This window comes from Ictidomys tridecemlineatus, chromosome 7 (genome assembly GCF_052094955.1).
Source record: "Ictidomys tridecemlineatus isolate mIctTri1 chromosome 7, mIctTri1.hap1, whole genome shotgun sequence".
In the NCBI taxonomy this organism is placed as follows: Eukaryota; Metazoa; Chordata; class Mammalia; order Rodentia; family Sciuridae; genus Ictidomys; species Ictidomys tridecemlineatus.
The window spans coordinates 104,715,505-104,738,628 of NC_135483.1; the positions used below are offsets into that span (position 1 = coordinate 104,715,505).

A 23,124-nucleotide genomic window follows, 5' to 3' on the forward strand; every position below is an offset into this window, starting at 1 on the left:
ATTTGTAATTTTGAATATGTAGTTTTGAGGGGTAGAGATATGATAGCACGTGTGTATACACACACACACACACACACACACACACACACACACACACACTTGTTTCATATATTAACTTATAGAATTAAGTCCCATAAATTCTTCCTGGAGAGGAAAAAATCCCTTATTCATACCTGTGTACTTCCATTTATCACAAGTAATATCTTGAGGCTCTTCATATGAATACTACGATCAAGCAGTTCTACAGCTTTGTCCAGGTCATCTTGAGTAGTTAATGGAATTACCAACTAAACAAAAAGAAATATAAGGAATCATGTAGTCATCTCACCAGATCAAGTTCTTTCATGAATATCTATTACAAGGGAATTATAAATCTCAAAATACTCTTTGATTTGTTACTAGAATTAAATTCTAAATGAGTATATGTATCTAATTATTCTGCTCTTCCTATCCTACCAACATTGAAATCTTACACTGACTCTACAGATATTTTTAAATTTTGCTTTATTAATTATTACATTTTTTGATAAGTATATTTAAAGATGAATTTCCTAAGGTATTCTCATAATACTGCTAAATTTAAGTTATACATCCTAAAACAGTTTTAAGGGGTTCATGTACAAACTATATAAAATAAAGGTATTACTTTTCATCTGTATAGATAAAACTTTTGGTTCTTTTTCTAGTAGTAACCACAAATTTTCACTCTCAAACGAAATATGTGATATATACCAAACACTGAGTATCTGTGATAGCTGTCACAGAGTGTGCTACTAGCAATAAACCTGAGAACTATAGTCCACCTAGGGTTTATCTCCATAACCCTAGTGACCTGACCACTACATTCTAAAACAAGTAAACTAAATGGGTCAGCCAGCCACCTCTGAGCAAATCCTCAATATATACTCTGCTTCCACTGGTCCTCTTGAAGCCAGAATTAGACAGGCAGTCAGTATAGATAGGTAAATTGAGTCAGGTCAGAGCAATGAGGCCAATTTGAGTGAGTCCAGGAAGTTGGGAGACTGCATCCTGAGGAACTGAAATGCCTTCAGAGCCCTTCTTCCACCCTATCAAGACAACCTGCCCTAGCTCCAACCTGTTGCTAAGGTAACCTGTCCCAGGAATTGCCCCTCCCTACACTGAGTTGTAAAAGTTGTAAATTAATGTGTCCTGGGCTGTTTTATCCTGCCCTTCCCACTTCAGCCCACTAGTTTCCCACATTTTGGCCATCCTAGTCACATACAAGAAGGAGAAAGATAAGGGGAAGAGAGCAGGAGAACAAAAGAAGCTTAAAACACAGAAAAAGGGGAAATACCTCACTTCTTGGGATACTAGGATACCAGCTATGGCCCCCTTCTCCCTCTCAGAAGTCTCCAAATTCCTGGACTCACTCAAATTGGCCTCCTTGATCTGATCTGACTTGATTTATCTATCCATACCAACTTTGACCTGTCTAATTCTGGCTTCAAGAGGATCAGTGGAAGCAGAGTGTACATTCAGGGTTTGCTCTTTTTAAATAACCCTGCTTTATATACTTGCCTAGGTGTACTTCTCTAATGTTATACTTCAACATGTGAGGGAGCAGAAGCCATAACTGGTGGTATCACTCTCATGAATAAGATGTTATACAGGACAGAGGCACCTGAGGTGTATGAGATAAAGTGTGACTCACATAATTTAAGAAAACAAAATGACCTTTCTTTTTCAAAAAGAATGTCAACTTAGAGGCTTATGAAAACTCTATTAATAACATCAAAGTACATCCATTTCACTGAAAAAGGGATAGGATAAAAACAAATAAACAAATACCATACTTGTTAACAAAGTCTACTAAGTATAGCATCTGGGCCATTTAAAATGTGATGCCTACTTAGGTTGCAGTCCTCTATAGTAAAAAGCCCTAAGGATAAGGATCCCCAACTCCAGGCACAGTGGCCTGCCAAACATCACAGGAATGAGCTCAATCTGCACATGAACCTTCTAGTTGGCATACTGTACACTCATTCTGTGCAGATTTCTCTAAAAAGGTCCTTGGTTTAATAAAGATGTTAGGCACATATATAATCCAGGAGTAATATCAATTCCACCATTCATTCTGCTTGCATTTACTTATTCTGTACTTAAATTTTATTTCCAATTTATTTTTATAGCTAATTGTATATTACTACAAGTTATCAACTAAGTACTGGGCTCTTTTATCTCTGTAAGAAATGTTTTCTAATAAACTGGTATCAGAGCCAAGCCTGATCTACTGATTTGCTTAATTAAATCCATTTCACTTTCCTACCAATTATGAATCATATTTGTGTATCTTTATTTTTAAACAAAAACTATCTATCTATCTATTTATTTATTGTGGTGCTAGGAATGGAACCCATAACCTCAAGCATTCTACCACAGAACTATGCCCCCAACCCCATGTTTGTATTATCTTGCTCCTATCTTCAATACTCTATTTTTATAATCCTGATATGATCCCTCACATCTTAATGTCACCTGTTATAAAATGTAAAATGAAGATAGAGTCAAGAATAAGTTCCAACTTATCTAAATTATACTAAATAAATCACAGAATGTTTGCTTGTTTGGTGAATCATTTTAGCCTCATTCATGAAATTTGTTTCCCTCTGGCTTATTTTTGGTAAATCAGAAGTATGTTTCCAAATTCTTTCTGAAAATAAAACTAAAAATTAAGTCTAAGTACATATTATAAGTACATATTAAATAGAACTTTATTAAGAAAAATTATCTTCCTTTTTTTACATAATTAAATCTGAAAACAATCCATATAAGCGGTGGTAGTTTTATGGACCTGTAGACAAGCAAAAAACTCATTTATTTTATTTTTATTCTACTTCTTTATAAATATTTTTTCTAGCATAACATGAATTCCTCTTTTGAAAATGAACATTATTTCATAAATACCAAGTTTTCCAAAATTGAAAGAACCAAGAAATTTAAGCTGGGATTAGTTGAATTTTTTTAAAATTTATTAGTTGTAGATGAACACAATACCTTTGTATTATTTATTTATTTTTATGTGGTGCTGAGGATTGAACCAAGTGTCTCACACATGCTAGGCAAGTGCTCTATCACTGAGCCACAACCCCAGCCCCGGATTGGCTGAATTTGTTGGTTTGGCTCCTCTTTACCTAATAAAGTGATGGCTATATGTATCATGTATTGCTGGGATGGGTATGGAGGTGTTCAGGCAAAGGAAGGATTTTCTAAGATCTTTCTTATTTTAGATAGTAGAGAAGGAAAACTATAAGATTTTTCCTAGTACCACCAAAATACAACATCCTGGTTCGGTTTGGGACAACATTCTGATGTGAATCAGGACTGATTAGCTCACTGAAAATAGATTCTCACATAACCTCAGGGCTATAAGAAATCTTAAATGCAATCTTACCCTTATACTACCTCTACTACATTCCTGCAAAGAGGCCTCTCACATTTTATAATGTCAGAATCACTTATAAAAGCCCTTCAAAAAGCACGAGAAAAATAAACTAAAATGAGAAGAATATTCAATTTTTTTTTAAAGGAAATAAGAAAGAGTTCCTGAAATTACAAAATCAGTCAACTTGATGCTAATACTCTAGAAACCCAGGACCCGGGTAGGGGGATTGGAAGAACTAAGGAAAAAAAAAAAAAAAAAAACCAAAACAAAACAAACAAAAAACCCAGCTATTCTAGGAGTCAGCACAGGTACAACATGGACAAATGTCAAAATAACTCCATTTTTTGTGACTAACCTACCAGGCTGGTAGATGAAGACAACATTTTAGTCATCTGAAAGTTTTCCATGATACAATTTGAGACCCCCCGACACACACACATAGAGTGATGTCTTGGTTCCCTAGAATCATACTGTGAAATAAGGATTCAAATTTATTATATGGGAAAAAGATACTAGGAAACACTGGCAGGGGAATGGGGGAAACAAGGAAAGGAATGAGGTTCATGAAGGGTGTATTATTCAGCAAGTTATCACTTTCAGCAAGTGCAGTCCACTCATCTGCACTACCCTGGGGTCATAATTCTAGAAATCCCTCAGAGTCCCAAGGGCTGGCAGCTAGAAATCAGACCAGCATGTACAGAAATAAAGTGCCAAAATCGGGCTGAGCAGTAAGATGTGTTTATGGCTAAATAAAAACCCAAAAAGTATTTGAAAAATAAAATTTCAAGCTATTACTACAGAGGATATGGATTTTTACTTTATCAAATTAATACAGTGATTTCTTCAGACAGGCATTACTTGCTACATTAGTATTCAATTTGGTTTTAAATTAATAATTACCTCATTTAAAATCTACTATTTTCAAATGTTTTATTTGAAGAGTGCTTTAACATTTACAAAGCAGTTTCACATGTTTTCTCTTAAGGTAAGTTTATCAAGATTTCCACTGTTATTCTATCCCCATTGGTACCTTCCCTATTCCTACAACATACAAGTCTTTTCCATCTTAGGATCTCTGTATGAACTGCTCTCAAGCTGCTTTCTCTCCCAGCAACATTCTTCCCCTAAAACTTGTTGCAGGGTTTCATACTAATGTTTCTGTGTCTAGTGGAGATATTTATTAAATGTCACCATCTTCCCAATTAGAATAAGTTACACTGCATGTTTATATATGTCAAAATACACCCTACTGTCATGTATAGCTAAAAAGAATTTAAAAATTATTTATTCAAGGAAAAAAAATGTCACCACCTCAGTTACTTCCTTAATACCATGAATAACTACTGTCCTTGTCTTTATTCATCAACATAATGCATTTCCTTCAAAGAACTTCATATATAAACAATTCATTTATAAATTGCTTCATACTACAAATCTATAATGCCTACCCCATGAGAAGCTGTTCTTCAGTGCCAGAGCCCTTAAAATCACATGTTCTGACCCCCAAACATAACAATCTAATCTGTCCTAACCAACAGAAAATAATCCTTTAAGTTTCAACTAAATTGTCTGACTACGAAAGTTCCATTGTCTGCAGCCAAGTACAGTATGAGAGAAAAAGATCATTTAGCAATAATAAAATAAAAATTAAAAATATATAAGTAGTTACATATAAAGTATAACCAAGTAGTACATATATTTCCTGCTAGCATGGACTCTTATTTAATTATTTGCACAACAGTTGAACCTTCTATTATCTCCATAATGGGAAAAAACCCATTTTGATCAGTTAGAATTTACAAATTTACCTGAGATATTTTGACTAACATACCATATTCTTATCAATAACTAAATAAAAACACAAAAGTCCTTAAATGATATGAAATGCACACACTTATTCTAAAATAAAGACTACCAAAAGTTAAACTATATTTGTTTACCTCGTTATTGGTATAATGTAGATCCATAGACTGTCCAAAGGCAATTTTGGCTTTAGATCTCAGATCTCCCAGTTTAACTGGTCTGGGAAACTGAAGGATTCTATATAGACAAAATTTTTAAATATTTTATTTATTTTAGGCAGTTAAATATATACAACATTTCCTAAATACAATATTAAGCAAAAGTTATGTACATATTCACTTCAACAGTTCATTTTCTATTTATTTATTTACTTTTTCCACATTTTTTACTAGTGCATTATACTTGTATACAATGGTGGAATCCACTGTTACATACTCATATATGCACACAATATGATGATATAATTTGGCTAACATCACTCCCTAGCACTCCCCCTTCCAAATCCTTCTACCCTCTGGTCCCTTTCTTCTGTTCTACTTATCACCCTATACTTTTCTTTTCCTTCTTTCTCTCTAGCATCCACATGAGAGAAAATATAGGCAAATGACTCTTTGAATTTGTCTTATTTCACTTAACATAATGATCTTAAGTTCCATTCATTTTCCTGCAAACAACATAATTTTATGTTTTTTATGAGTATAACAGCTCATTTTTATTGAGTATACAAATTTTTCAACATGAAGTTTAAAAACTCTGAAGTTTGTTTGCTCTATCCTAATTTTAAAAAACAATTCTCAAAACTTCAGTTTTTAATCTACAGTTTTTAATCCACACTGAAAATGTTAAAGAGCAATATAAAACATCCACTGAGGAATGTGATCAAATTTATGTGACAAATGCACAGCAGAATACAATGAAACTGTTAAAAAAAAAAAAGTAAAATTGTTCTTTGGGGATTCAAATTTTTTCTCTCAACCCAACATTTTTTTGGTACTGGGGATTGAACTCAGGGGTGCTTAACCACTGAGCCATATTCCAATCCTTTTTTGTATATTATTTAGAGGCAGGGTCTCACTAAGTTGCTTAGGGTCTCACTAAATTGATGAGGCTGGCTTTGAACTCTAGATCCTCCTGCCTCCTCCTCTCAAGCTGTTGGGATTACAGTATGTGCCACCACACCCTGCTTCAACTCAACATTTTTGAGTAAATATATTATGTAAGCCTGTTTCCAAAATAAACATTTTAAAGAAATTGAAATATTGAAAGAAAATAAAATTATATAACATTTCTTCCCGTATTCCAAAAAACTAGCCTGCACTGCCCTAGAGAGCATGCATTAAAGCTTGGATACTACCACATTGGATTATAAATTCCATAACAAAAGCCCACATCTGCTTTGCTCCCATTATGCCTAACATATAGTAAGTACTCAATAAATAGGACCGAATGAAAACTTGGGGAAAAATTCCTAAAAGAATCTTGAATAAGAAAGTAGAGTGAACAATGATTCTATGGTATGTCTGGTATATTTCATTTTTCTCAACATCTATCTGTAAAACATCTTTACATCTTCAAATTTTATGATTTGTGACCCATTTTAAAGTGTTTAGAATTAACAGATGAGTAAATTAACTACAGGGACACTAAAAGTAGAAATGAAATCACTTTTCTCTAACTACTTTCAGGTCATGTTAGTAATTTTGTTGTTAACTATCACTACTACCACTTCTGCACTGATATACAGATACCAAGTGGAAGGTTAAATTTATATCTCTGCTAAAATAACTTGCAGCCACCATTCCAACTCACCTTCCTCAACATTACCAACGAAATACATGTCATAGCATTGAGGTCTCTTGAGAATAATCAAAATTATAAATATAAGTCCACATATATAAATTCTGTATAGTATCTGGAGGGATGATATAATTTTAAGAAGAAATATATTTAATTTCCACTGAGCAAAAGTAAAAGAAAATGCAATAAGGGCTGCATTATGCAGTGACCTTACTGAGTTCCTGATATTGCAAAGTAAAAACATTAATCAGTTCTAATGTTTAGGCAGAATTTTAACAAACTCCAGTCTAAGTCACAAGTTACACACTACCAAAGACTACTCATTTCTCAATTTTAGGCCACGAAATTCATTCACATATGGAAGAAACCTTTATAGCTTAATCAGAATATATGTTTTACTAAATGAAGTGACATGTTATGTTTCCTTCCTTACCTTTTTTCTCCTCTATGTTCAAATTTCACTCGGACATCATTCTATAATGAAATGACAAACCAATCGAAATTATTCAGATAGAACTTTTAGAATTTCTAAAATCATATTTTTTTCTTAGCCATTCATTTAATATAAAACAGAAAGGAAAGAAGGTTTCATTTTCAAAGCCAGTCCAATCATTTGATAATATCTGTTAAAAAGCTCAGCTGAGAATTATGTTGGTGAAACTAGGCACAATAGGAAAGAACACTAAGATCTATTAGTGAAGGAACCAAGGATATAAAACATCTACTGATCCTGTTATAGAAAAATACATAATACTTTATCATAGTCCCCCTTAATCATGTGGTAAATGTTCTAAGATTCCCCATCTTATTGACAACTTTCACCTCTTAACCACCCATTATGTCCCATCATTCTATATATAGGTTACCTACAAAAACTATAAAAGTCAGTTTAATTTGGGGAAGTGGGATACCGGGGATTGAACCCAGAGGCATTTAATCACTGAGCCACATCCCCAGCCCTTTTTTATTTTGAGACAAGGTCTAATTTGCTTAGGCCCTCGTTAAGTTACTGAGGCTGGCTTTGAACTTGTGATCCTCCTGCTTCAGCCTCCCAAGCCACTGGGATTACAGGCATTTGCCACTGCAACTGGCTCAATTTAAGTTTTTTTTTTTTTTAAGAGAGAGAGAGAGAGAGAGAGAGAGAGAGAGAGAGAGAGAGAGAGAGAGAGAGAGAGAGAGAATTTTTTAATATTTATTTTTTAGTTCTCGGCAGACACAACATCTTTGTTGGTATGTGGTACTGAGGATCGAACCCGGGCCGCATGCATGCCAGGCGAGTGTGCTACCGCTTAAGCCACATCCCCAGCCCCAATTTAAGTTTTTATACATATCCTATATATAAGATGATGGGGCATCGGAGTTAAAGAAAGCACTTAACAGCTTCTCTTTGGCATATCCAAATTGCCAGAATCACAGCTCTGGTACTTTGAGGCTATTATTAAGTTATTAAGGGTTACTTGAACACATGATACTGTGGCAGTCAATCTTATAACTGAGGTTATACTAATTGACAGATAGGTAAAATATACATCATAAATAAAATAGACAAATGTAAATTAATGTTCTAGGCAGGAGAGAGCAACAGTGCAAGATTTTATCATGCTACTCAGAACATCATTACTACTGAAGACTTAAGAACTGTTTATTTCTGGAATTTTCCATCAAATATTTTAGGCTTCAGTTGACATATGGGTAAACTGGTGGAAAGCAAAACCACAGATAAGGAGGAACTACTATATTTCCACTTTTCATACTGGGCATCACAAATGAATTTCATTTATAAGAATTAAAATCACCTTCATTTGTAAATAGCCAGAGTAGATTATTTGAAGGAAAATTGCTTAAGTGCTTTAAGAATGGATAAAATAACACCTTTAGAAAGCAGTTACCACATTAAATGAAACTATGTTTTTTTAATGTATACTGTCCCAGGAAAATGTATATAACAAAACATTTGGCTCAAAAGTATAAAAGATACACACATTAAATTAGTCTTTTATAGGATCAGAACATTAAAGGAAATAATTCATAAAACAACAAAATATTGAACAAATACCTGCTTTTTTGGTGATGAAGATTTTGTTTTTCTGGTTTCCTGTAAGGATAATGCTGGTCGACTGGCCTTATGAAGGACAGCCAAATCTTGCATGATTGAGTTCAAAGCTTGCTGATCATCTAGGTATTTTTAAACATACACAGAATTGTAATTCCAATATATACTTATCACAGACATTGAACAAAATTTATATGAAAGTTAATAAAAATGCATTGATTTAATGTAAAACTACACCTAGAGCATTTTAATACCTACACTTTTGGTGAAATAAAATTTTAATTATTTTTAAAAATGAAAACAAAAAAGATGGAGTCCACACAAAACATTTATAGGCGAGACAAAGTCATTCTGATTCTTCTAACGATTAAACATTTTAGGATAAGGATCAAAACAGCCCTATTACTATAAATTCTTTTCCATAACACCTAAACAAACATAAAGACATCTGGGGAGGGGAGGGGGTATGGGGGCAGGAATGGTAGAAGAATGAATCAGACATTATTATCCTATGTATGTATATGATTATTTGACCTGTATAAGTCTACACTTCATTTATGTATGATGTGTCAAAATGCATTCTACTATCAAGTATAACTAATTAGAACAAATTTTTTAAAAAGACATCTTAAAATCTTAATAAAAACAAGTGGGAAAAATAAAGCAACTTGTAAAATATTCATTAAGTACTTATATTTTTATCATTACTATGTTGAGTTTTTAAAATATCTTTATTTTGCTTATTTATTTTTATGTTGTGCTGAGGATCGAACCCAGTGCCTCAAATATGCAAGGCAAGAGCTCAGCCATTGAGTCACAACCCCAGCCCCAAATATTTACAGTTAAAGTGCAGACTTTAAAGCTTCATCTGTGGATATGGGCCTGCTGATATTTGGAATGGATCCCTCAAATTTCTTCACCATCAGAGTTGACTAGACCATAAACATAACAGAATATCTAAGAATTTTGGCCAGTAACAATTTAAAAAGTTAACCCTACAGGAAAATTTATTTCCTTAGAAAAAGTACCAAATCCAGAAAACTAAGTTTCATGAACCATGAACTTTTAGCTTCTTCCAAACATATTAAAGATTTCTTTTATAAAAATTTTAGATGTTTGTTATTAGTGCATTATAATTATATATGGGATTTGATATTACATTATTTGTTTATACACACACAATATAAAAGTAAAATTTGGTCCATTTGAAGATTTCTTTTTGATTCCATGTATGCATGTCAAAACATATTCTATTGTCATGTATATCTAAAAAGAATAAATAAAAAATAGAAAATAAAAGAATTGATTTGTTTTTGAAACTATAAAGAATATGCCTCTCAGCAATGCAATTATAAACTATCTAGAAGACTTTAGGGACAAGTTAACTGAATTTCATTAATAAATCAATTCTACTAATAATTATTAACAATTGATGAATAAAAGAAACAAAAACTTCATAGTTTACATTTTGGTCTATAATAATTTATGTTCCAGGATGGGTCTGGTGGCCCACGCCTGTAATTACAATGACTCAAGAAATTGAGGCAGGAGGATGGTAAGTTTGAGGTCAGCCTTAGCAATTAGGGAGACCCTGTCTCAAAATGTAAAATAAAAAAGACTGAGGATGTAGTTCAGTGATGAAGTGCCACTGGGTTCAATTAATTCCCAGTACCAAAATGATAATAATAATAATGTTATAATAATAACATAAGTTTTAATACATAGCATCACAATGTCCAAAAAGAGAAATATTATTATAATAATAACATTATCATCATCATCATTATTTGTGTTGCTTAATAGTAATTAAAACATGGTACATCCTGTAAGGGAAATTATTATAAACAATTTGACAATTCAAGAGTTTCAATAGTCTTTCAAACACACAGTTGACTTCCCTAATTTATTAATTTTTAATAATGTTCAAGATATTCTATTCCATAGAAAAAGTATTTGCATGTTAAAATTTAAAATAATTACAATCGTTTTAATAATAAATTCCAGTTAAAAGAAAATTTTATAATCATTTACAAAGAATCCTTTGTAAAATAAAATTGTCATGTTAGCTTAACCAAATAGGTAACTGAGTCAATCAGATACAATATAATTACAACAAGTGATGCATAAATAGGTCCATGCCAGCCTATGTTGATTATTGATAAAGAAAATAAATTTTCTCTCAGGTTAAATAAGCTCAGAATGATATCAACCAACTGAAATAAAATCATCTGATGTGACCTTCTTGAGGAATGTTAAAATGCTTAATTCTGTACAGGGGAGAGGAAAACTCAAATATTTAAATGTATTTATGTTGTTTTAATTATTTTATTAGAAAAATCTTTAGCACTTGAATTCAGAGTTTTAATATATATAGTATCATAATGTTCAAACAGAAAATCTCTTATATTTACATGTTTATTTCTTTGTTAAGAAACATGAGTTGGGCTAGGAATGTAGCTCAGTGGTAGAGCACTTGCCTAGTATGCATGAAGCCTTGGGTTTTATCCCCAGTGATGACTTAAAAAAAAAAAAAAAGAAAAGAAAAGACTGTTAAAGTAACAATGAATCTCACTATTATGTATAGTCACAATGTACCAATTTAAGAAAAGAGAAAATGTACCATTTTCTACCATATGTGTAAAAAGGGAAAAGTCCAAATGAACAAAAAGTTTAAATCTTGGGAAGATGACATACAAAACAAAGGACAATCTGAGTTTCTTCTTTTGCAGGCTTCAAGAATTACATGGTAGATAAGTACCTATATCAAGAAACTTACTTTGAGGAGATTGATAAAATGTGAACAAATCCCAAAAACACAAAAGATCAAACTTAGTGTGAACATAAAATAAGCACTATTCTAAACAATTCTTAGACTGTTTTACTCTATTATGAATCCCTGTGGTGGTCACAGGGTACTAGGCATATTAGTTACCCAAAACACAGTGAGAATGCCCAGAGGATATCAGACAGACTAATGAGCACAGAGAAAGAGCAGTGGATTTCTAATGTGTGTTTAAAAAAAAAAAAGGACATTCATATGAACATAAAATCAAAAAAACTGAGATAACTTCAAATGAAATTTTTAATTAAAGATACACTGAATTAGATATCATATACATATTCATTACACTTGAAAAATAACTGTGAGAAATAATAAGTATCTCCTTCTCTAATCCCTTCTCAGAATGGAACCCTCAAGACCTAGGAGAAAAAGGCAAGTGGGGAGAAAATATGTAAATGAACACCCACAATTCAGTTTTGTGTGTGTGTGTGTGTGTGTGTGTGTGTGTGTGTATGTGTGGTAGTATTGGGGATTGCTCAGCCCTTTTAATTTTGAGACAGGGTCTCACTAAATTACTGAGGCTAGGCTTAAACTTTCAATCCTCCTGCCTCAACCTCCTGAGTTGTTGGGATTACAGGCATATACCACTGCACTTGACCCCACAATCCCTTCTTTTATGCTCAGTCCCTTTAAATTATCATTCCCAAGCATCAATTGTTTGCTGTATTACTTGACAATTCAATTTTATAATTTATTTTTCTCTTGACATCAGACGCTGAAGCAAATCATAATTCATCTGAACAGTTTACTCTGAATGTCCCTACTGTGTCTCCTGCACAAAATTTTCATTCTAAAACTGTAAACAACAAAAAAGTACTTTAACTGAAAAATCTATTAAGTAAAAATAAACATTACATAAATCTGATACATTATAAAATTTATATATAAAATGTCTTACTATAACACATAATTGAGAAAAAAATTCCCCCCATCCTATCCTTTAATTATAACTGAAAATTCTTTTAGTTTGAACTCACCCATTATGGCAATCAGCTTGATAATTTGTAAGTTAGGAAAATGGCTCTCCCATCAGCATTCTTTATTGCCTTATGAAATAAAACAAACAAAAAAACCCAAACACATTAATAGTAAGAAACAGAAGAAGCAGCCACAAAAAGAAGAAAAGTAGTATAGACAACACTAATGAGAAATACACAATATGAATATTTTATGTAATTTTTTCTGACAGAAGTACTTTATATTGGAAAGCTATCATGTAGGCACCCTTATCTAACACACCAAAATTCCAGACTCCCAAAAGAAAAGCATTCAGAATAAACCATAGTGCTTGTACAAATAGCTTAGGGACAATAAGCCATTACCAGTTATTAGTTAGGGATGTTGGAACTCTCCTGAAATCCAAGTCCTCAAGTGCCAGTCAAAGGTTAACCTTGTAAGCAGGTCTTTCTAAGGATAAGTAGTCTGTCACATTAATTCTTTTCTACATAAGCAGCAATAGGAAATTAAAACATTTGTTTAAAGAAAACCGCATAAAGCAATAATTGTAACTCTTGTAAGAAATTCAACATATAATGATATAATTTACCTCGTAATAATAACACAAAGGGGAAAGACAGAGTTATATAGAGCATAAAAAAGTATATTCGTATGTTATTGCAATAAAGTTTGTATCAACCAAACTACACTGTTTATAAATTAAAATGTTAACTCTAATACTCAGGTCAATCACTAAAAAAAAAAAAAGAATTTTCAAAATATATATCAAAGAAAACAAGAGAATTCAAATGGCATACTCAAAAATAATTATCTGGCACACTGGCACAGTGGTGCATGCCTGTAATCCCAGCAGCTTAGGAGGCTGAGGCAAGAGGATCAAGAGTTCAAGCCAGCCTCAGCAATTTAGCAAGGCCCTAAGAAATTCAGTGAGACCCTATCTCTAAATAAAATTTTAAAAAAGGCTGGTGATGTGCCTCAGTGGTTAAGTGCCCCTGAGCTCAATCCTTGGTACCAAAAAAAAAAAAAAAAAAAAAAGTTATTTAACATAAAAGGTAGTTATAGAGAAACTGAGTAACAATAAGAAAACAGACAAGAGATACAACTAAACCCCCCAATATAATCCTATCTTATGGTAACTGCCTTAAATATAAATGGGATGAACAAACCAATTAAAACACAGAAATTAGCAGAATAGATTTTAAAACATGATCAACTACATGTTGCCTACAAGAGACACATTTAAATTCAAAGACAAAATAGTTTGTAAGTGAAAGTATAGAATAAGATATACTATGCAAAGAGTAGCCAAGAGGCCTGGAATGGCTATACTAATATCAGACTAAATAGATTATAACAATAAGTTATTGGTAAAATGGGCACTTTATAATGAAAAATGGCCTATTTGACAACAACATACTGCAATTATAAACATATGCACCTAATAGTCTCAAAGCACATGAAACAAAAATGACAGAATTTAAGGAAGAAACATGCAATTCATATATAAGAGTGGTAAACTTTGATGCCCCATTTTCAATAATGGATTTAAAAAGTAGAAAGTCAATGAGGAAACAAGATTTGGACAAAATTATTCAACTACTAGACTTAATAAACATCTGTAGAACTTCAAACCCTCAAAACAGCAGAATGCACAATAGAGTATCTTCCAGGACAGCCCATATGCTAGGCAATAAAACTAATCTCAACATACGCAATCACCCAAAATGTGTTCTCTGACAACAATGCAGTAAAGTCAGAAATTGGTAACAAAAGGAAATCTGGGGAATTCACAAATATGTGAAAATTAAACCACATACTCAAAAAGAACTGGTGGATCAAAAAGAAGTCACAAGGAAGTTAGAACATACTGTGAGATAAACATGAAAACACAACCAACAGAAACTTTATGCATGCATCGAAATTAAAAATGAAACTTGTAACTGTTAATGTTTATATTAAAAGAAAGACCTCAAATCAATAACCTAAACTTACACCTTAAAAAAGTTAGAAAAAAATTTAAGCCCAAAGCAAACTGAAGAAAAGAAACAATAGAGATGAGTGGAAGGAAATTACAAGGTAGAATTATAGAAATGAGCTAGAAAACAGGAACACCATAAAATTTTTTTACATCAATGAAACAAAAGTTAATTTTTGAAAAGATCAACAAAGCTAGTCTAACCAAGGAAAAAAAGAGACAAACAACCATAACAGAGTCTAAACAGACCTATAAAAATCAAGGAGACTGAATTAAAAATGAAAAATCTCTCACAAATAAAAAGTCCTCTACCATATGATTTCAAACATAAAAAACTAACAATAATGATTAACGATTCATTCTGAAGCCATTATAAATAACTCTGATACCAAAACCAGAAAAAGACAACACAAGAAAATTGCAGATCAATATCCCTTGTGAATACAGATGTAAAATTTATTAGCACAATACTAGCAAATATAATCCAGAACATGAAAAAAGGAATATACTCCATGAACACATGGGATATGTATTCATAATACAAAAAAAGTAGGTTCAGAATACAAAACCAACCAATGCAATAAATCAGATTAATAGAATATAGGATAAAAATCACATAATCATTTCAACAAAAAACGTGTCAAAATTCAACATGAGTAATACTCAAAATACAACAAATAGAAGAGTATATCTTCAAGTTGATAAAGAACATCTATGAAAAATTCACAACTAACATCATACTTAATGTTATGGAGAAAGACTAGATACATCCCCCCTAAAATCGGAAACAATCCAAGGATGTCTGGTCTTACTACTTCTATGTAATACTGTACTGGAGGTTTTAGTCAGAATATGAGGCAAGAAGATAAAAAGAACCCAGATTAGACAAGGAGTTTAGGTATACCTATTTGTAAGTGATGTATATTACACAGAAAAGTCTTAAATTCACAAAAAACACAATTAAAACTATGAAACAAGTTCACCATGGTTACAGGATACAATATCAACACTAAAAAATGAGTTGTATTTCTATATATTAAAAATAAACATTTTGGAATGAAATTGAGAAATCAATTCCATTTATGATAGTATCAAAAAGTATAAAATAGTTAAGAATATTTAAATAAATGCAAGACTTGTGTGCTGAAAACTATGAAACAATTAATGAAATTAAAGTAGATCTAAATATACAAAAAGACATCCCATAACCATGTTAATGGATGGGGAGACATTTTTAAGAAGCCAAACTACTCCCCAAAGTAATCTATAGATTGAATGCAATCTCTATCAAAACTCTAGTGGCCTCTTTTCAGAAATGGAAAGGCTGATCCTCAAATTCATATGGAACTGCAATGGGCCCTAAAAAGCCAAAACAATATTGATTTCAAAACTTATTAAGCTACAGTAATCAAAATGGTTTAGTGCTGGCACAAGGATAGAAATCAATGGGATAGAATCAAGAGTCCACAAATAGACCCAAACATCTATGATGGACTGATTTTTCACAAAAGTGCAAAGACAATTCAATGGACAAAGAATAGTCTTAACAAATGGTGCTATATGAGTGGATATCCACATAGCAAAGCATGAAGTTGAACCACTTCCTAACATAATACACAACACACAAAAATTAGTTCATCATGGATCAAAGATATAAACGTCTCAGAAAGAAAGGGATGTGGATATTTTCATTACTTTGGATTAGGCAACAAGTTTCCTAACATGACATTATAAGTAGAAGCAACAAAAGAAAAATTAATGGGACTTCATCAAAATTTAAACATTTTTCCAGTGACTTGGGAAGCTGAAGCAGGAAGGATCACAAGTTCAAGACCAGTCTCACCAACTTAGTGAGACCTGTCTTGAAATAAAAAATAAAATTAAATTTTAAAAAAAAGGCTGGGGAATATAGCTCAATGGTAGAGCCCCCCCCTCGCCCCACATCAGGTTCAATTCCTAGTACTGCCAAAGAAAAATGTTAAAAATTGTGTGCAGGGGCTGGGGATGTGGCTCAAGCGGTATCGAGGTCGCCTGGCATACATGCGGCCCGGGTTCGATCCTCAGCACCACATACAAAGATGTTGTGTCCACCGAGAACTAAAAAATAATTATTAAAAAAAAAATTTAAAAAAAAATTGTGTGCATCAAAGGATACTGGGTATCAAGGGCTGGGTGTACAGCTCAGTTGGTAGAGTGCTTGCCTTGCATGCACAAGGCCCTGGGTTCAATCCCCAGCACCACAAAAAAAAAAAAAAAAAAATCTGCTTACTGAGGACACTGTCAAGATAATGAAAAGCCAACTAAAGAATGGGAGAAAACTTTTGCAAGTCTGATATATCTAATAAGGAACTATTGTAACAATAGACAACTAATTCAATCATAAAATGAACAAAGGATTTAAAAAGACATTTCTCCAAAGACAAATAAGCACTTGAGAAGATGCTTAATAACATGTCACTAGAAAAATGTAAATCAAAAGCACAATGACATAATACTTTACACCCAGCAGGATGTATAAGCAAAATAACAAGGACTAGTGGTGGTGAAAATGTAGAGCAAGGGGTACCATAAGAATCACATTATTGGGCGGGGGCAGGGTTGTGGCTCAGTGGTAGAGCACTTGCCTAGTATGTGTGAGGCACTGGGTTCAATCCCTGGCACCACATAAAATTAAAACAAATAAAATAAAGGTATTGTGTCCATCTATAAATAAATAATGTTTATTAAAAAAAATTATCACTCCTACAAATACATCCAAGAGACCTGAAAATATGACCACACAAAAACCTGCACTAATAATAAATAAGAGCCCCAAAGTGGAAACCCAAAAGTCTATCAATTAATGAATGAATAAACAACATATGATAGATTCATCAATGAAATACAATCAACCATTATTTAGTCCTTCAACCCTGGACTTTCCAGACTCCAGAACTGTGAGGAATAAATTCTTCATAAATTACTCAGGCTGTGGCATTCAATTATAGAAGCAGAAAATGAACTAGAGGGAAAAAGGAAGGGAAGAATAAGGGGAGAGAGGAAAGAAATAACAGACAGGTTTCTACGAATAACTGGAAATCATCTGTCCATACAGAAGAGCAAGAGCCTCAGCTCAAGTCACAATAGCTACTACAGAAATTCCAGGTTCAATAGTATCAGATATTATGATTTTTTTCAAAAAGCCAAATTCAATTTTTAATATGAGACCTCCCCACTTCAAAATATTATCAATTTTATTCATATTTTTACAAAAATATTGTATGTACTCTTTCATGTTACCATCTTGCAGCCACTCTACTGGAGGATCACACACAGTTTGAAAAAAATAAATTCAACATTACAACAGTTCTAAGTTCTTAGTAGTTATAATATTATTTTGCTCTATGTTGTTGTTATTTTTTTACTATTTTTTTAGTTGTAGATGGACACAATATTTTTATTTATTTATTTATTTATTTATTTATTTATTTATATGTGATGCTGAGGATCAAACCCAGGGCCTCACACATGCAAGGGAAGCACTCTACCACTGAGCTACAACCCCAGCACCCCCAGCCCTATTTTGCACTTTATTTAGAGATAGGGTCTCACTGAGTTGCTTAGCACCTCACTTTTACTGAGGCCGATTTTGAACTCCCGAGCTGGTGGGATATTACAGGCACGTACAACCGCGCCTGGCCAGATGCTAGTTTGTAGTATTTATCCCCACTAAGAGAAATCAAATTATGGCTGAGATATTGCTGATTTTAAGTATGAAGCAGGTAACTACAAAATGAGCCTGCAACATCTTACTGATAATAAAAGTGGAAAGAAGATTTTTCTTCAGTAGAATGTCAACTAATAAATTATAATAGTACAATGACTAGAAAGATCGCCATTTGGTAATTATCAATAGTAGATAATTCGTTAGTAGTAATAATCCAGCCAAGAAAAATCAATAAATGCTATAACTAGAGGGTGAAAGTGTTAAGATCACTAGTAATAGGCATATTAAAATCAAATACCATCTGATAGGGAACAATGAGATACCATATCACCTCTGTGACATAAAAGTAGACATGAATTGAATCCTGGGGAAGCATCAGGCAAACTCCAACGAGGACTATTCCAAAATTAACTGCTCTTTAATCTCAAAACTGTCAGGAACATCAGATGTGGTGGCAAAGAGCTGCAATCAATTATTCATGAGGCTGATGCAGGAGTATCTCAAGTTCAAGGTCAGTCTGGGCAACTTATTAGCAAGATCCCCTACCACCTCTCAAAAATAAATTTTTTTTAAAGTATTGGGGTTGTAGTTCAATAGTAGAGTTTCTGCTTAGCATGTGTGAGGTCTTTGGTTCATACCTTTACAAAAAAAAAAAAAGTCAAGATCATGAAAATCAAGAATATATTAAAGAACTATTTCAAAATAAAAGACACCAAAAAAATGTGGCTGGGGTTGTGGTTTAGTAGTAGAGTACTTGCTTTGCACACATGAGGCACTGGGTTCGATCCTCAGCACCACATAAAAATAAATAAAAAAAATATTTTGTCCATCTACAAATAAAAATATATTTTAAAAAAGACAACAAAAAAGACACAAACAACATCTAAATGAAAAATATAGCTCTAGATTAAATTATTTTGCTAAAAATTAACCATTATTAGGTCCACCAAAAAAATTGACAGGTTTTGTGAATTAGATAACTATCGTAGCTATGTTAAAATTTTCTGATTTTGAAGTGTTCTGAGTATGAAAGTAAATGTCCTTATTGATAACAATTACAAACTGAAGAGTTTTGGGATAATGGGACCTCATGTTAGCAAGTTACTCTCAAATGATTCAAAAAACTTTTTTCTTCATACTGGTTTTGCAACTTCAAGAGATAAAAATTATTTCAAAAGAAAAAGAATTTGAAAAACAATATAATACCTCTTCCTCCCCGCAGGTTTCTCCACTTCATCAAAAATCACGTTTTTCTAGTAACACAAAATAAGAAGTTTGGAATATTCTTGATTCCACTCATTCTCTCATGTTAACATTCAAATTAATCAGCAAATCCTGATATGTATATGTATATGTACCATTATCACTCTAAACTATGATCATATCAGGCATGGATTTTTTTGTTTTGTTTTGTTTTTGGTACCAAGGATTGAACCCAGGAACACTTAAACACTGAGCCACATCCCCAGCCCTTTTTTGTATTTTATTTAGAGATAAGATCTTTCTGAGTTGATTAGGGCCTGGCTAAATTGCTGAGGCTGGCTTAGAACTCAGAATCTTCCTGCCTCTGCCTCCCAAGCCACTAGGAGTGTGTGCCATGATGCCTGGGTATGCATGGATTATTGAAAGAGATTTTTAACTAACCTGTTTTTACTCCAAGCCCTCATACAATTCATTTTCTATACAGTAATAAGAATTATCTTTTAAAAAAAGAAGGCAGAGGCAAGTTCTAGCCCAGTTTGGACAACTTGGCAAGACTCTCAGCAACTCAGCTGCTTTCTTAAAATAAAAACATCTGGGGATATAGCTTAGTGGTAAAGTGCCCCTGTGTTCAATCCTCAGTACTAAAAGTAAGTAAAGTAGTCAGAGAATGTTAATAGCTCTTTCCCTGCTCTTAACTACCAGTACTGTCCAGTCACACCTTGGATATATCCAAAAGTCCTTGCTATGGTGTACATTATACACAAAAGGAAAGGATGACAGTAGTTTTCATCAGGAACAATATAAGTTAAAAGACAGGGGAACATTTTTTTTTGAGGGGGGGTGCGGTGCTGGGGATTGAACCCAGTAGTGCTTTACCATTCAGCTACACCCCAGTCCTAAATTACTTAAGGCCTCACTAAATTGCTAAGGCTGGCCTTGAACTTGTAATCCTCCTGCCTCAGTCTCCGAAATCACTGGGATTACAGGAATGTGTTACCAGCTGTAACAACATCTTTAAAGTACTGAAAGGGAAAAAAAAGAAAAAAGATAAACACCAACCTACAATTCTAGATCCAGGAAACATCTGTTAAAAAGGAGAAATAAAGACTTTTCTAGATATTAAAAACAAAAAAAATCCCTGAAGAAACTCATGTCCAGAGATCCAACATGGCGGCGAGCGCGGAGAGATCAAGTCTCTGACCTCTTCAGCTGCGCGGGCATAGGGAGTCGTAAACTGTCTAAATGCTGTTTGCTCAGGATCACTAGGCACTGCTGAGCTGACGTGGATCTGGGGCGAACAGTTTGGGCCTCTCAGAACACACACCGAGCCCGAATCAGCTGCATTCAAGCTCAGGTTCGCCTGCTTCTTGTGATTCAGCACTAACCATCCCGCTGAAATAACTGGTCGGCCCTTCTGAACTTACAGAGGTAAAAGCCAACCGAGCCTTCATAGGCAGTGGCCACAAGATTGAAACGGGGCTTGGGAGAGACAGTCAGGACCCACCCGTTGTATTGGTCACCCGGCAAAGGGAACGAACGGTCAATATTTGCATGGGATACCACCATGGCAGAGAACTGACTTCACGGGCGGAGGAGATAACTTCATTGAAACCAGCAGCGACAGGTGTGTAATCCCCTAGCCATCCCTCTCCATACAGCGGGAAAACCTTAAGGGCCCCTCCCAACTCTCCCGTGAGCGCAATAGCCAGACTGAGGGAATCAGGAGTGGCGCGGAACTCCCGGCTACCGCTCCCACCAGTGCTGACAACTGAGGTCTCTTACACCAGCTACCGGGGGCGTGGCTACTGGAGGGCAAGCAAATTCGCTGGGGGTTCTCAGCCCCAAGCTCTACAAACGTAGGGTCTGAAGGAGGCAAACAGGGAGAGTGTGCCCAGGCGTTCATGAAAACAGGGCTCCCAGGAGCAGCAGACCTGGCGTGTAACCAGTATTGTGGTGAGTGTCACAGGTGAGCGGGGGCTGGCTTGAGGAAACACAAGAGAAGGCCCTAGACACTCAGGATTGGAGACCTGCCCAGTCTGGGAGGAAGAGCTGCTGCACAGTGATTGGTTGCCACCTATTGAGAGAAGCTTGGCCCAGTGGGCACAGCTCCACCTACTGGAAGAGAAGTTAATCGAACTCTATGACTGCATTTATTATTATTTTTTTTTTAATTTGGTTTTTTTTTCTTTCATTTTCATTTTTTGTTGTTGTTCTTTAACTTTTTTTAATGTTTTTAATTTTTAATTTTTTTATTTTTTTAATTTTAATTTTCATTTTTTTATTATCATTATTTTTTAAAATTTTCTTTCTTTATTTTCTATTTTTTCTCTCTTTTGTCTTTTCATTTCTTTTCAATTTTCTTATTCCCCCTTCCTTGAATTCTACCTGCCTACTCTCATTCTCTTTAGTGACTTCTTCCCTTCCCTTCTAATATCTTTCCTCCCAAGCATCAAATAAATTTATAAGAGTAAAATGTAACTCAGCAAACAGAACAAGAAGTAGCATAAGTAGCATAAAAAAGCAAGGAACAAAAGGAGTACAAACAATGAAGGACAGCCTAAATATTCAGGAGGACCTAGAGTCATCAGAAGAATGGTCATATAAAGAACTCAAGGAATACCTTAGACAGATGGAATGGAACCTTAAAGAGGATACGAGACAGCAAATCTGAACAGTGAAAGAACACATTGAAAATGAATTACATAAACAGATAAAAGAAGAGGTTAAGCATCTTTATCAGGAGATAGAGATTATAAAAAAATCAAACATTAATTCTAGAAATGAAGGACACGATAAACCAAATTAAAAACTCAATTGAGAGTATCACTCACAGAGTGGAGTAAGTAGAAACCAGAACATTAGATAATGAAGACAAAATATATCATCTTGAAAAGAGTCTAGCCAACTCAGAAAGGCTGGAAAAAATCACGAGAAAAACATCCAAGAAATATGGGATAACATAAAAAAACCAAACTTACGAGTCATCGGGATAGAGGAAGGTATAGAGATTCAAACCAAGGGAATGAGTAACCTGCTGAATGAAATAATTACAGAAAACTTTCCAGAAATAAAAAAGGAAACGGATATACAAATTGTAGATGCATACAGGACACCGAGCACACAAAATCACAGTAGACCAACGCCAAGACACATTGTTATGAAGATAGCCAATATACAAAACAAAGAGAAAATATTAAAAGCTACAAGAGAAAGGAGGCAGATTACATTCAGGTATAAACCAATAAGGTTAACAATGGATTTTTTATAACAGACGCTGAAAGCGAGAAGATCCTGGAACAACGTACTTCAAACACTGAAAGACAATGGATGCCAACCAAGAATTCTTTATCCAGCAGAATTAAGCTTCAGGTACGACAACGAAATA

At 33.8% G+C, this 23,124-nt stretch overlaps 1 protein-coding gene and 1 non-coding gene across 4 annotated transcripts in view; one reads left to right on the forward strand and one right to left on the reverse strand.

The window, feature by feature from the left end:
• The window catches only part of Map3k2 (mitogen-activated protein kinase kinase kinase 2), an 82,471-nt gene that overhangs the window by 36,155 nt on the left and 23,192 nt on the right, over positions 1–23,124 (reverse strand). The window contains exons 2-7 of one of the 3 annotated variants that reach the window (XM_021721769.3): positions 12,876–12,944; positions 9,897–9,988; positions 9,060–9,178; positions 7,437–7,477; positions 5,344–5,443; positions 174–287 (exon numbers count right to left, since the gene is read on the reverse strand). In XM_021721769.3, coding sequence (XP_021577444.1) covers positions 174–287; positions 5,344–5,443; positions 7,437–7,477; positions 9,060–9,152 — 348 coding nt within the window. In that variant the 5' untranslated portion in view covers positions 9,153–9,178; positions 9,897–9,988; positions 12,876–12,944. Of the gene's footprint in view, positions 1–173; positions 288–5,343; positions 5,444–7,015; positions 7,100–7,436; positions 7,478–9,059; positions 9,179–9,896; positions 9,989–12,875; positions 12,945–23,124 lie in introns of those variants that run through there. The other 2 variants (XM_005315881.5, XM_078017267.1) reach the window with 2 other exon arrangements.
• Trnaa-ugc (transfer RNA alanine (anticodon UGC)) lies at positions 17,000–17,073 on the forward strand. Its single transcript has one exon. It is a non-coding gene; the product is annotated as a tRNA-Ala (tRNA).